The 13,464-nt window shown below is 51.8% G+C and overlaps 1 protein-coding gene across 3 annotated transcripts in view; it reads left to right on the top strand.

The window, feature by feature from the left end:
- Window positions 1-243: 243 nt before the first annotated feature.
- Window positions 244-13,464, top strand: part of LOC311581477 (H-2 class I histocompatibility antigen, D-B alpha chain-like) — a gene marked incomplete at its 5' end in the record, with an annotated part of 81,229 nt that continues 68,008 nt past the window's right edge. Inside the window, 8 exons of one of the 3 annotated variants that reach the window (XM_084753756.1) lie at window positions 244-656; window positions 955-1,112; window positions 1,322-1,597; window positions 3,072-3,347; window positions 3,475-3,591; window positions 3,770-3,802; window positions 4,141-4,188; window positions 4,329-4,756. In XM_084753756.1, coding sequence (XP_084609882.1) covers window positions 244-656; window positions 955-1,112; window positions 1,322-1,597; window positions 3,072-3,347; window positions 3,475-3,591; window positions 3,770-3,802; window positions 4,141-4,188; window positions 4,329-4,333 — 1,326 coding nt within the window. In that variant the 3' untranslated portion in view covers window positions 4,334-4,756. Of the gene's footprint in view, window positions 657-842; window positions 1,113-1,321; window positions 1,598-3,071; window positions 3,348-3,474; window positions 3,592-3,769; window positions 3,803-4,140; window positions 4,189-4,328; window positions 4,757-13,464 lie in introns of those variants that run through there. The other 2 variants (XM_084753757.1, XM_084753760.1) reach the window with 2 other exon arrangements.

Genomic DNA, 13,464 nt, shown 5'->3' with positions numbered 1-13,464 from the left:
ATTTTTAACAGGGCTGTGTACACCTGCTTGGTCTGCAGGTGAACAGAGCCTGGTCTCTGTGGGTCTCTGTGGGTCTACGTGGGGCTTGCAGGCCAGCGCCTCTGCTTTAAGGAGAAGCATCTCTCACCTGCATCCACAACTGCTTGCTGTTGCCACTGTGTTCCCTGAGCGGCTTTTCTTCTAGAAGACTCCAGGGTCCGACATCTGAAGAGAAGGAAGAGGAAGGGTGGAGGGAAGGACAACATGAGCCTGGCCTCGGGTCTCTCCTGGTGTCCAGACAGCTCCTGGGTGAGAACGCGGAGACGCCATGACAAACAGTGCTCTGTCCCTCAGCACAAGGTCAGGCAAAGTCTCAGTCGCCAGGCGGTGAGGTCTGGGGTGGGGAAGCTCAGGGCTGGGGATTCCCCATCTCCCCAGTTTCACTTCTGCTCCTGTGTCAGTTCCCTCTGCCCGGACACTGATGACGAGTCCGCAGTTCTCACCCGCATTGGGTGGCGCGATCCTAGGGAACCAACCAGCGTCGCCGCGGGCACCGGTTATAAAGTCCACGCAGCCCGCGGGGCTCAGACGCGCCCGGATCCCAGATGGGGCGATGGCGCCGCGCACGCTGCTCCTGCTGCTGGCGGCCGCCCTGGCCCCGACCCAGACCCGCGCGGGTGAGTGCGGGGTCGGGAGGGAAACGGACTCTGCGGGGAGGGGAGGGGGGGACACCGGGGAAGCCGCGTCCCCGCGTCGCCCACCAGACCCTCCGCCCCCTTCTCCACCCGGGTCCCGAGTCCCGCGCCCTGCTCCCCTCCCGGGTCCCGGGAGGAGGTCGGGGTCTCACCGCGCGCCGCCCCCAGGCTCACACTCGCTGCGGTATTTCACCACCGCCGTGTCCCGGCCCGGCCTCGGGGAGCCCCGGTACATCTCTGTCGGCTACATAGACGATACTGAGTTCCTGCGCTACGACAGCGACACGGCAACTCCTAGATATGAGCCTCGCGCGTCGTGGATGGAGCAGGAGGGGCCGGAATTTTGGGAAGAGCAGACACTAATCGCCAAGAACAATCAGAGGACTTTCCGAGTGAGCCTGAGGAACCTGCGCGGCTACTACAACCAGAGCGAGGGCGGTGAGTGACCGCGGTCACAGCTCACGTCCCCTCCACGTCCCGACACCGGGGCCGAGACGCCCGGGTCCCAAGTCCGAGGTTCAGGAGGAAAAAACGCCACCTGGGACCAGTTGCCCTTTCAGTTTGGAGGAGTTCCTGAGTGGGCGGGGCCGAGGGCGTGGACGATCTCGTGGGGACAGGTGCGCCGGGCTGACCGCGGGGTCCCGCAGGCTCTCACACCATCCAGCGAATGTCTGGCTGTGACGTGGGGTCGGACGGGCGCCTCCTCCGCGGGTACCTTCAGTTCGCCTACGATGGCCGCGATTACCTCGCCCTGAACGAAGACCTGAAATCGTGGACAGCGGCGGACACAGCAGCCCAAATCACCCAGCGCAAGTGGGAGCAGGCTGGTGCTGCGGAGATACGCAAGGCCTACGTGGAGGGCGAGTGCGTGGATTGGCTCCGCAGATACCTGGAGACCGGGAAGGAGAGGCTGCTGCGCACAGGTGCGGAGGCCGCGGGCTCCTCCTCCCTCTGCCCTCAGCTCAGTCCTGAGAAAGAAGAACCTCAGCTGGGATGACGCCCCTGTTTCTAGGGAAACAGTGTCAGAGTCTCCTGATCCAGCGTCCCAGGCTCCCCAGTGTCTTTTCTTTTCTATTCGTTATCTTCCTTCCTTCCTTCCTTCCTTCCTTCCTTCCTTCCTTTCTCTCTTTCTCTTTCTTTTTCTTTTTTTTTTGGGGGGGGTTGTTGTTTTGTTTTCTTTTTGGAGACAGGGTTTCTCTGTGTAGCCTTGGCTGTCCTGGAACTCTTCTCTGTAAGTCAGGCTGGCCTCAAAATCATAGAGATCTGCCTGGCTCTGCGTGCCTACAGACTGATGGGACTAAAGACTTGTGCCACCATGGTCCAGATAGGTTCCGCAGTTTCTAGAACTTTTCAAATAATACGTTCTCCAAATCCTTGTGTGTTGAGTTTACATCCCGTCCACACCCCAATTCTATCTAATCCTAGAATGCTCACATGAGCACTTATGGGGTGCCCTGGACAAGTACTAAATAGAAGAATTTCTTATCTCCCTCTCTTTCTGCCTTCTTTTTTTTTTTTTGGTTTTGGTTTTTGGTTTTGTCTGTTTATTTGGTTTGGTTTGGTTTTTTGAGACAGGGTTTCTGTGTAGCCTTGACTGTCCTGGGCTCACTTTGTAGCCCAGGCTGGCCTAGACCTCATAGAGATCTGCCCCAACAAGCTGCAGGGCTCCCCCTAGTGAGTCAGGAATTGACCTCCTCAGAGACAGGGGCTTCTGCAATGGAGGACTGGAGTGAGAGGGAAGATCCACTCCCCCTGTGAGCTGCTGTGTTCCCAGTGGGTGCAGCACTGGGTCCACAGCACACTTCAGGATCCTGTGTGACTTGCCTTGTATCTGTCCCCCCAGGGGCAGGGGCTGGGAGTCATTTTCTCTGGCTGAGTGTGAGAGGTTCCCCACGTTTCTGCTGCACACTCTGGAGATGACTGTTCACTAGGACAGACAGTGAATGCTGGTCAGCAAGATGGACACATGTTTGTGCCTCAGTGGTGGCAGCAGCAGTTGGGGGCATCCTTCACGTAGCCCCTGCCACTATTTTCCTATTTTGATATGAATTCAAATGCATATTAAATTAATTATTTTCTGTTCCTTCTTCCATTCTTCTACTATGTATCTGAAGTTATAGAACATCTCATGAAAAAAACAAAACAAAACTAACAAACAAACAAAAAGCACACTGACCAACTGGCTCATGTGGAGTCCCTCTTAGCTTCTGAGGCCCACCTCTCCGGGAAAATGTGCAGTTGTGTGCTGAGGGGACCAGCTCTGCCTACAGGTCACTAGTGTGGTGACAGTCCAAGTGTTCAAACAGCCACATAGTTCAGTGTGTCATTGAATTAATGTTGTCTCTGCAGATTTCAGTTTATCTTGTTGATTGTGGAAATTCATAAATCTCCCAACAGACCCCCCGAAGGCACATGTGACCCATCACCCCGGATCTCAAGGTGAGGTCACCCTGAGGTGCTGGGCCCTGGGCTTCTACCCTGCTGACATCACCCTGACCTGGCAGCTGAATGGGGAAGAACTGACCCAGGACATGGAGCTTGTGGAGACCAGGCCTGGAGGGGATGGAACCTTCCAGAAGTGGGCAGCTGTGGTGGTGCCTTCTGGGAAGGAGCAGCATTACACATGCCATGTGGTGCATGAGGGTCTGCCTGAGCCCCTCACCCTGAGATGGGGTAAGGAGGGTGTGGGTACAGAGCTGGGCTCAGGGAAAGCTGGAGCCTTCTGCAGCCCCTGAGCAGGTCAGGGCTGAGAGCTAGGGTCATGACCCTCACCTTCCCTTGCTTTCCCTTCCCTTCCCAGAGCCTCCTGAGTCCAAGGTCCCCAGCATGGCAATCATTGCTGTTCCGGGTGTCCTTGGAGCTGTGACCATCATTGTGGCTGTGGTGGCTGTTGTGAGGAAGAGGAGGAAAAACAGAGGTAGGAGAGGGCGGGGCCTGGGTTTTCTCACAGCCCCTTTTAGAAGTGTGCTCTGCCTCATTAATTGGAAACACATGCTCACCTTCATGGCTCCTGTCTCTAGCTTGGGCTGCTGTCAGTTTTGGAAACTTCTAGAGACCAGGTCTTCCGTGGTCTCTCACAGCTTTTCTTCTCACAGGTGAAAAAGGAGGGGACTATGCTCCAGCTCTAGGTAAGTGTGGGGGCCAAGATTGTCCCTGAGTCCCTTGGAGGTGAAGCTGGAGATGGTGGGGAGCTCAGCCAGCCCGTGATAGTCCCTCCAGCAAAATCTTTTTTAAATCTTTACTTACTTATTATTATGTATACAGTGCTCTGCCTGCATGTACATGTGTAGGCCAGAAGAGGGCACCAGATCACATTATAGATGGCTGTGAGGTGCCATGTGGTTGCTGGGAATTGAACTCAGGACCTCTGGAACAGCAGTCAGTGCTCTTAACTTCTGAGCCATCTCTCGAGCCCAGCAAATTCTCTTGAGCCCTGTTTGTACCTTGTAATTATTTTTTTCCTTAGGGAATGACAGCAGCCGGAGCTCTGATGAGTCTCTCTCTGATTGTAAAGGTGACACTCTGGGGCCTGATTTGGGGAGGGACAAAGTGGACATGATTGGGACTCAGGGACTCCCAGAATGTCCCTTGAGTGAGCGGTGGGCTGTTGGGATGCTGTCCTCACAGTGGTTGTTCCTGACTCTCCTTCTCTAGCGTGAAGACAGCTGCCTGGAGTGGACTGAGGGACAGACCATGTGTTCAGGTCCCTCCTGTGACATCCAGAGCCCCCAGTTCTCCTTAGCAACAGTGTCTGATGCTCCCTGTGATCCTATGGGCTCCATGTGAAGAAGTGGGGAGCCCAGCCCAGCCCTGCACACCAGGACCCTCCCCCTGCACTGCCTGTGCTCCCTTCCACAGCCAACCTTCCTGGTCCAGCAGGCAGGAGGGGACATCTCCATCCTGTCAGCTCCCTGCTGCCCTGAGCTGCAGCTCCTCATGTCCCCACTGAGACTAAGAAGCTGAATGTGGACTTGATTGTTCATGTCCTTGACCTGAGTGGTTGTTTGTCAGGTAAATAAAAGTATTGAGAATTCTTACACTATTGTTTAAGAAATAAGTGGCAGATGGAGAACCTTCCAGAATCTGTGTCCCATGCTGCGTGTCCATGGGGCAGGAGGAGCCTGTGGGATCTGAGTGTGCATGGGCCATGTCAGGTGGAGCTCAGTCCACGTGCACTTGGAGCTGGTGTGGTCATTACTCAGCCATGTCCTCCTGGGCTCTTTTGTCCTTGTCCTTGGGTAGAGCCACAAGCTGACAGACTGTGATGACAGGATTACAGGGAGGGTGAGCCTTGTCCTGTGTCCTGGATTAGGAGCCTCCAGGCTCTGTCAGACTTGCCCAGTCTCCATTCTGGCTGCAACTTTTCACCCCAGCCTTTGTCTTTAGCTCTTGTCTTTTCAGTCTGTAAGGAGGGTGAGGCCTGTTCCTGTCCCTGTGTGTGGTGCCTGTCTCATTGTCCTCTGGGGTGTGACAGCGGTAGGAGGTGCTTCTCCTGTCCTTGTCTCAACAAGGCCCCTGAGCTCAGGGGATAGATTTCAGTGTCCTGAGCCCCTGCCTCCTTCCAGGGCTGTTTCCTGGGGTTTCCCCACCCCTACCCCTGTCAGGCTTTTAGAATCTATCCCTTGTGTAGGATGGGCAGGAAAGCCTGATCCTCAGGGTCTCAACTTGGATCTGCTCTGCTCCCTCTGCCTCCCTGGCCATGGGAACCCAGGTGCTCATAGGTAATCCAGCAGTGTGTGTGGCTGGGAAAGTGGAGCAGGACCACAGTAGCTGTGGGAATATTGGGAACAGCAGGTGCTGGCCTTGGGGTGAGGAAGGGGCACATCTCAGTGCAGCTGAGAAGCTGACTGAAGCAGTGAAGAATTTTCCAGGCCGTGGTTGAGAAAAGCTTTAATTCTGGCACTCAGGAGACACAGAGGCAGGAAAACCACTATGAGTTCCAAGCCAGCCTTGTCCAGGACAGATAGGGCTTCACAGAGAAATCCTGTCTCAAAACAGCAACTCCCCCCCACCACTGGAAATATGACAAAATTTTAATACTTAATCAAAGGAGAATCAGTTACGTTCAAAGCAATGATACAAAGTCATCATTAGGTGGTCTATTTATTCTGTTAGTTTTGTGTTTCTTTGTTTGTTTGGTTGGTTATGGTTTTTCAAGAATGGGTTTCTCTCGTAGCCCTGGCTGTCCTGGATTCACTTTGTAGACCAAGCTGGCCTCAAACTCACAGGGATGTGGCTGCCTCTGCCCCCAGTTCCAGTGCTGGGTTAAAGGCATGTGCCACCACTCTGGGCTATTCTGTCAGTTTTAAACATTGTTAAGAAACTGGAAATTGGCTCGTCCAGGTGGCAAAGGCCTGTAATCCCAGCACTCAAGGAGGCAGAGGCAGGCAGATAGCTTTAAGTTCAAGGCCAGTCTGGTCTACAAAGTGAATCCAGGACAGCCAAGACTACACAGAGAAACCCTGTCTCAAAAAAAAAAAATTAATCAATCAAGAAAAGAAAGAAAGAAAAGAAAAGAAGACACAAAACAAACAAACAAACAAACAAAACAGGAGGGTCTGGAGAGATGGCTCAGAGGTTAAGAACACTGTGTGCCATTCCAAAGATCCTGAGTTCAATTCATGGCAACCACATGGTAACTCACAACCATCTATAATGAGATTTCGTGCCCTCTTCTGGTGTGTAGGAGTACATGCAGGCAGAACACTGTATATAAACAAACAAACAAACAAACAAATCTCTTTAAAAAGGAAAAAGAAACTAGAAATTGGCCTTTTATGTATTTGTAGCTTTAAAAATATATCTGTGTGTTGCTTTTTTCACACACACACACACACACACACACACACACACACACACACACCCTCACCCCAGCAGGCACACAAGATCTCCAGCACACAGGGAATGCTATGCCACAAGTTAAAGGGCAGTAGGTGGGGCTGAGGCAGCCTGTTAACTGTGGGGCCACAGGATGGAGACAGCAAGCAGAGCAGCTGACACAGTCAGTTCCTCAGCTCAGGGACTGGGGTGCCCCAGGCTGGGGAGCTGGTCAGTGTCTTGGAACATAGTGGAAGAAAACAAAAACTGCATCTGAGAAAAGAATGTGTCCCGATTAACAGAAGAATGAAGGAGAGACAAACCTATTTTTTGTTATGACCCCAAGTGTGGGATTGGAATGGTCTTGTGAGAACAGGTGAGGTTAATCCACTAGAAGACAAACCACCTGGTTGTTGGAAGCCGCGCTCACATTCGCCATTACAAGATGGCGCTGACACCCTGTGTCCCATGCTGACAAACAACTAATCTGCACATGTGCGAAGGGATTTTCCACTCGTTGTGCTCTGCCTCTCCCGTGGCATCATCTTGCCCGATGAGCAACAGCCAATCAGGGACTGACACGTCCTAAGCGGAGGACAGTTTCCTATATAAGGGAGGGGTTTCTGCTGTTTGCTCTCTCTGTCTCCGTTTTTCGTGTTGTAAGCTTATGCTCTTCCTCTCAAGAGGCATTAAAGCTTTACTGCAGAAGGATCCTGTTTGTGTGTGCAGCGTCGTTCTTGCTGACGAGACGGTAACGCTAGCCACATATGGTGCTGAAACCCGGGAAGACCACACCATCGTCAGCACCTTCGGAGAGCCCCTAACTACAGGGAGGATTCAGAACTGCAGGGTTGGTAAGTTCGGAGAGGTATGCATATTTCTGAAATTCTTGGGCTGATTCTAGCTGTAATGTTTACTGCCATAATTGTCAAGAGGGCAGTAGATGAAGGACAGGTCGCCCTAGAAGTTCAGGATAGCATGTCAGAAACCGAACGTAGTGAGAGGTTGGGTGCGGGCGGGAAGAAGAATGCCCGTAAAAAGAAAAAAGCGGGCGGGAAGAAGAATGCCCGTAAAAAGAAAAAAGCTCAGGACCCTCCTGTAAAAGGAGTGCAACCCCCCTCAGGACCTAGTTCACCGCCAGGAAAAATATCGCAAAGGTTTTATCCTTTAAAGGATCTTGAGGCATTGAATATTGATAGCTCTACCTCTGACAATGAAACTCTTGATTTGGAGGAAGAAGCCGAATTAGAGGAAGAGGCAGTCAGGTATGAGGAAGAGAGATACCATCTAGATGAACGAGAGGGTAATAAAAAACCCTCCCTCAATTCATCTCGAAGGGTGGCACCCACTGCTCCTCCACCCTACGAACTACAGTCTGGATTTTCCTTCTGGCCGGAAAAGATTCGTAAAAAATTACATAATTTTTTTCCTGTGTTTGAAACAGAGAACGGGGGTCGAGTCCATGATCCAGTGGAGTTCAATCTAATAAAGGACTTGGCTGAATCTGTTCGCAAATATGGGGTTAATGCAAATTTCACCCTGGTAATGTTAGAAAGAATTGGCACTGGTGCCCTAAATCCTTCTGATTGGCAGATGGTGGCCAAGGCCGCACTTCCAGATATGGGCCAATATATGGAATGGAGAGCCCTGTGGTTTGAGGCCGCTCAAACACAGGCTCCGGCCAATGCCCTTGCACTTACCCCTGAACAGAGGGATTGGACCTTTGATTTGTTAACAGGTCAAGGTCAATTTACTGCAAATCAGATAAATTACCATTGGGGAGCTTATGCTCAGATTTCACAGACTGCAATTAAAGCCTGGAAAGCACTCTCTAAAAAAGGGGAAGCTAATAGGCGCCTCACAAAGATTATTCAAGGCCCTGAGGAGTCGTTTTCCGATTTTGTGGCCAGAATGACAGAAGCTGCAGGGTGCATTTTTGGAGATATTGAACAGGTTGAGACAAGTTTTTCAGTCCGCGGTAAAGCAGGGGAGGGTTCTCAGCTTGTTGAGACAAGTTTTTCAGTCCGCGGTAAAGCGGGGGACGTGCGGAGACCCTTTAAAAGTGGGAAACTCTTCGTCATGTCTGATCAGGGTGGCTCAGAAAGGGCTGCTGAAAACTAAAGACTTGAGAGACTCATGCTAAAAATGGAGTCGCTCGCGCAGAAACAGCATGAGGAGGGTAGGAGGAGGAAGAAGGCGGAAGAGGCCGCGCCCAAACAAGATAATCCGCCATCTTGGCGTGCCTCGGAACTGGCACCGCCGCCTTATGCGGACACTTCACCTTTATCAGCACCACAGGGGAACTATCATTCTCTGTGCCCAGAGGTTTGGAAGCAGGCTCGTGCCACCTTCCCAGTGTTTGAGGATGCCAACACCAATGGCCATGATTAATGGAGGAGCATTTGGTAATGCTACTCTCAGCTGGAATACATCTGACCTTTTTGAAACTTCTAACAGGTGATTCGGCTCAGATGCGAATGGAAATGTCAGGGTTATGCATTACATCTGTGCCATATAACAATTTTACACGTGCTGCTAATTTGTCTAAGAGTCTTTCAGCTTATCTCCAGGGGAACTGGTCCGCAGAGTTTGGAGAGAGCTGCGCACTGCCGCCATTGTTACATGCGTGGATGTATCCACCGCTGAAGGCCTTGCCTCTTGGATTCAACAAGCTATGCATCATCTTAAGGAGTGGGCAGGTATCGGGGCTTTAGCTATGGCCCTTCTGATTATCAGCTTCCTCTGCCTTGTGTTCCTTCGGCGCTTGGTCATATCCCGAAACAGAGACCATGCCCTAATTGCACAAGCCTTCTATGCTATTGAGGCTGGACAGTCCCCTCAGGCTTGGCTGGCGGCCTTTAAGTCCTGATCCTCGTCACGTTCGGGGTGCAAGGCAAAGTACTGCATAGGAGGTACATTGTTTGCAGTTAATGGCTTCCTGGAAAGCACGTCTGATTGCATGTGGGCTGACACCCAAAATCCCACCTCCAGAAAAAGGTGTCGGTCGGGTCCAGAGCTAGGCTGGGGCCGAGCCCCTAGCTGAGTTCTGTTGTACATCAGTGGCCAAACTTCAGGGTGGGTTTCGCACATGATCAAGGTGAATAACCTGGGTTATGGGTGGTCATACATCAGTGCCCTCTGGAGATCAGACCTCTACTCTCACCCGTTTCGTCCTGCTCTTACAAAATAAAACAGGGGGGACTGTGGAGAGCTGTGATGTGCTGTGCCTTAACAAGGCGCAGGTTTCCGCCATCCCGACGGCGAGCGCTCTCTAAGATAAACAAGTCCTTATGTGGCAAAAGGCTGTGCAAGGGTAACTGGTGATCTGATGACGCGCAGTCCTGCTCTGACGCGGACCTATGAGGAGGTGACACCTGGCATGAGCTGATTGGCCCTTGAGTTGTACTTAAGCTTGGCCCTTCCCTTCTTCGGGGCCATTCCCACTGAGCTTAATCCTGAGTAAAGATCTCGAGAAGAAGTCTGGTTGTTGGCTTCTTATTTCCGCTGGACGGTCCAGTGCCGACAAGTGGTTTTAACTGGCCCAACTGGGCTGTGAACAAAAATTCCCTGGACTATGTGTTACCTCGGTTCAATATGAAAATTTCACTAAAGCAGCTAATCTGTCAAAGAGTCTCTCTCAGTTTATTATACAGAATTGGACAGCGGAGTTTGAACAGACCTTAAGAGAATTGCGGACTGCTATCATTCAAGTCAATTCCACACAGCTGGATCTGTCACTTACTGAGGGATTCTCGTCGTGGATATCCTCAGCCTTCTCCTTCTTTAAAGAATGGGTTGGGGTTGGATTGTTTGGAGCTGCAATCTGCTGTGGATTAGTATTGACCCTATGGTTGGTCTGTAAACTCAGGGCTCAAACAAAAAGAGACAAGGTGGTTATCACCCAAGCACTTGCTGCTTTAGAGTCTGGGACTTCCCCTGATATATGGTTAACCATGCTTAAGCAATAAGTCGCTGGCTGCTCAGCTCTTGCACCCTCAGAGTCTCATCTCATTGCACGAGGTAGAGTGAGTAAGCTTCAGCAGCCCTGGAGAGTTGCATAGCGAAGCATTGCAGTAGAATGGCTCTGCGGCATATATGAGCTAATTCTAGGGAGGCATGTCATCTTGCATGAAGGTTTCGTGCCCCAGTGTCCTTCCCCCAGAAAAAACGGCACAGGGCCAGGCTATGACCTCTCCGGGTGAAGAGCTTAGGGGAGAGTTGTGTATGCAGGCCTGATATTTTGTTTGGGGATTTGACCTCTGTCTCCACTCTCCTTGTTGGGTGTCTTATTGCTTCTTAATAATAAGAAAAGGGGGAGATGTGGGAAGCCGCGCTCACATTCGCCATTACAAGATGGCGCTGACACCCTGTGTCCCATGCTGACAAACAACTAATCTGCACATGTGCGAAGGGATTTTCCACTCGTTGTGCTCTGCCTCTCCCGTGGCATCATCTTGCCCGATGAGCAACAGCCAATCAGGGACTGACACGTCCTAAGCGGAGGACAGTTTCCTATATAAGGGAGGGGTTTCTGCTGTTTGCTCTCTCTGTCTCCGTTTTTCGTGTTGTAAGCTTATGCTCTTCCTCTCAAGAGGCATTAAAGCTTTACTGCAGAAGGATCCTGTTTGTGTGTGCAGCGTCGTTCTTGCTGACGAGATGGTAATGCTAGCCACACCTGGTGGGGGAGCTTGATTGTTGCCAGCTGAAAAGATCCCTGAACAGACTCTGGGAGGAGATATGTAAATGAGCCCAGAACTGGAGGCGGGGCCTTCGGAGACTTGGGATAGTTTTGGCTGTTAGTCACTCCCCTTTGGGCTTCAGGACTGCTGAGGTTCTGGGTTCTGGTTACTCCAGGTTCCAGCAGAAGAAATCCTGCTGATTACACCAGGAGAATTGTTCCTTGGAACTGATCCTTATTGTATTATTTATTGTATTATTTAAACCTCTTTTCCTACTGTTTAGGTTAGTTGGGTTATAAGTGACTTACGGTTGGTTAACAAGTTCATAATAAAATATATTTGTTAAGAAAAAAGTAGCCTATAGAGGAACATCTTTAAAACTCAGAGCACACCAAGGTTGGGGATCTAAGAACTGAGGTTCCCAGTGGACCAAGGAGAGGGGCAGACTTTCCAGAGGGCTCTGGACAGCCTGTGAAGCCAGGGCCACTGCAGCAGGGCTCAGGGAAGGAGCCACTTCAAGGGCTGCAGGGGGGAAGCAGCAGCCACACCCTTCCCTCCTTCCCTCCCTCCCTCCTTCTGTCACTCTTCCTCTCTCCCTCCAGCTCTCTTGCTCTCCTGCCCTGTAGCCATCTTTCTCTCTCTGTGAGTGGCTCTGGGGAAGCCGGGCAGTGTGTCAACAGCAGCCACATGAAGGACCCCGACAAGTAGCAGAGGACTCCTCGGGGCCGCAAGCCAGAAAGAACCTGAGTGGTTTCCAGCTGCCATGTGAGGAAGCCGCGTCTCCGAGACCCCAGCTCTTATGAACACAGTGTTGAAATCATTCTGTTTCAGTGTTTAAGTGCCGGCCTGGATAGGAAGCCCAGATTAGAGGGCTTCGCTTGTCCATCTCCTAATCGGTGTCTGGTCCTTGTGGACAACAAGTTGGCAGTTAGTTCTTACCTCCTCTGGGCGTGGAAATCCTGAAGAACCAACCAGTGTTGTTGAGGTCCCTAGTTATAAATCCTGTACAGACTCAAACCTGGTCAGCAAATTAATTTCTAGTTGGGCTGGTGGCAGCAGGAAATGATGCTCCTACTGGCAGCCACCTTTACCCAGTCCCAGACTGGTGAGTGTGAGGTCAGGGGAAAAAGGGATTCTGCAGGGAGGGGCAGCAGCACTTCACCCAGGACCCAAAGCCTGAGCCCTGCTCACCTCTGGGCCCTCACAGCTGCCTGGGCTGCCAGGAGGAGGGTCAGGGTCTCACCAGGCGCCTCCCTCAGGCTCACACATCTGAGGTATTTCCACAGGGCCTCTGTATATGGAAGTCGGCTATGTGGATGACAAGGAGTTCCTGGGCTTCAACAGCAACTTGGAGACTCAGAGATATGAGCAGTGCCCGCCATAGATAGAGCAGGAGTATTGGGAGCTGGAGATGCATTTTATCCCCATTTAGACCTTATAACATGGATACAGGTGTGGAAGGATCATGTGATCGCCCACAAACATGGACAACTTCTCTCATTCATGCGACAGTTAAAAGGAGCTTGAGGGACCCGGAGAGATGGCACAGAGGTTAAGAACACTGACTTCTCTGTCCAAAAGTCCTGAGTTCAATTCCCAGCAACCACGTGGTGGCTCACAGCCATCTATAATAAGACCTGGTACCTTCTTCTGTCATGTAGATGTACATGCAAACAGAACACTATATACATAATTAATAAATCTAATTTAAAAAGGAGAGGGGGGAGCTTGAGCAAAGGACTTGCTGACTTCCAACAGAGGGCACCAAATCCAGAGCTGCCTTGGTGCTCCAGTTTGTCCAATCCAAAGTCACCACCTCCTGCAGTGAAGACACCACAGGGGGAGACTGGCCAGCCTTGAGGCAGACCAGACACCCAGGAGGCAAAGGAGGTGACTGCAGCCAGAGGACCAGCTTTGGGTCCCTGGGCCTGCATGCAGGTTCCCACCAGAACCACACTATGGAGCTGTGGTCTTGGTGGCTCTCAGAGGGCTCACTTGGAACAGACTGGGCAGGGAACTGGGGGAGGCGTGTGGGCACCACATGTCGCACCCCCACACACTTAGACCTGCAGGCCTCAGACATGGAGCCCTGGAGCAAGACCACTACTTTAGTGACCAGCAAGAGGCCACAGCGGGAACTGGGAGCATGGGCCATGGCAGCACCTGATTCCCATGAGCACCTGGAGGCCTCAGCAGGTGGCACAGTTGGCACTGGGTTTGTGAGCTCAGGAGGAGCTGAGGTGCCCTTAGCTCAGCACTGGCAGGCCACACAGCCACCATGGCGTGCAGATCCC

The sequence above is a fragment of the Acomys minous genome, assembly GCF_964271855.1.
Source record: "Acomys minous genome assembly, chromosome: 13".
NCBI lineage: Eukaryota > Metazoa > Chordata > Mammalia > Rodentia > Muridae > Acomys > Acomys minous.
This window is presented reverse-complemented; position numbering and strand designations above follow the sequence as displayed.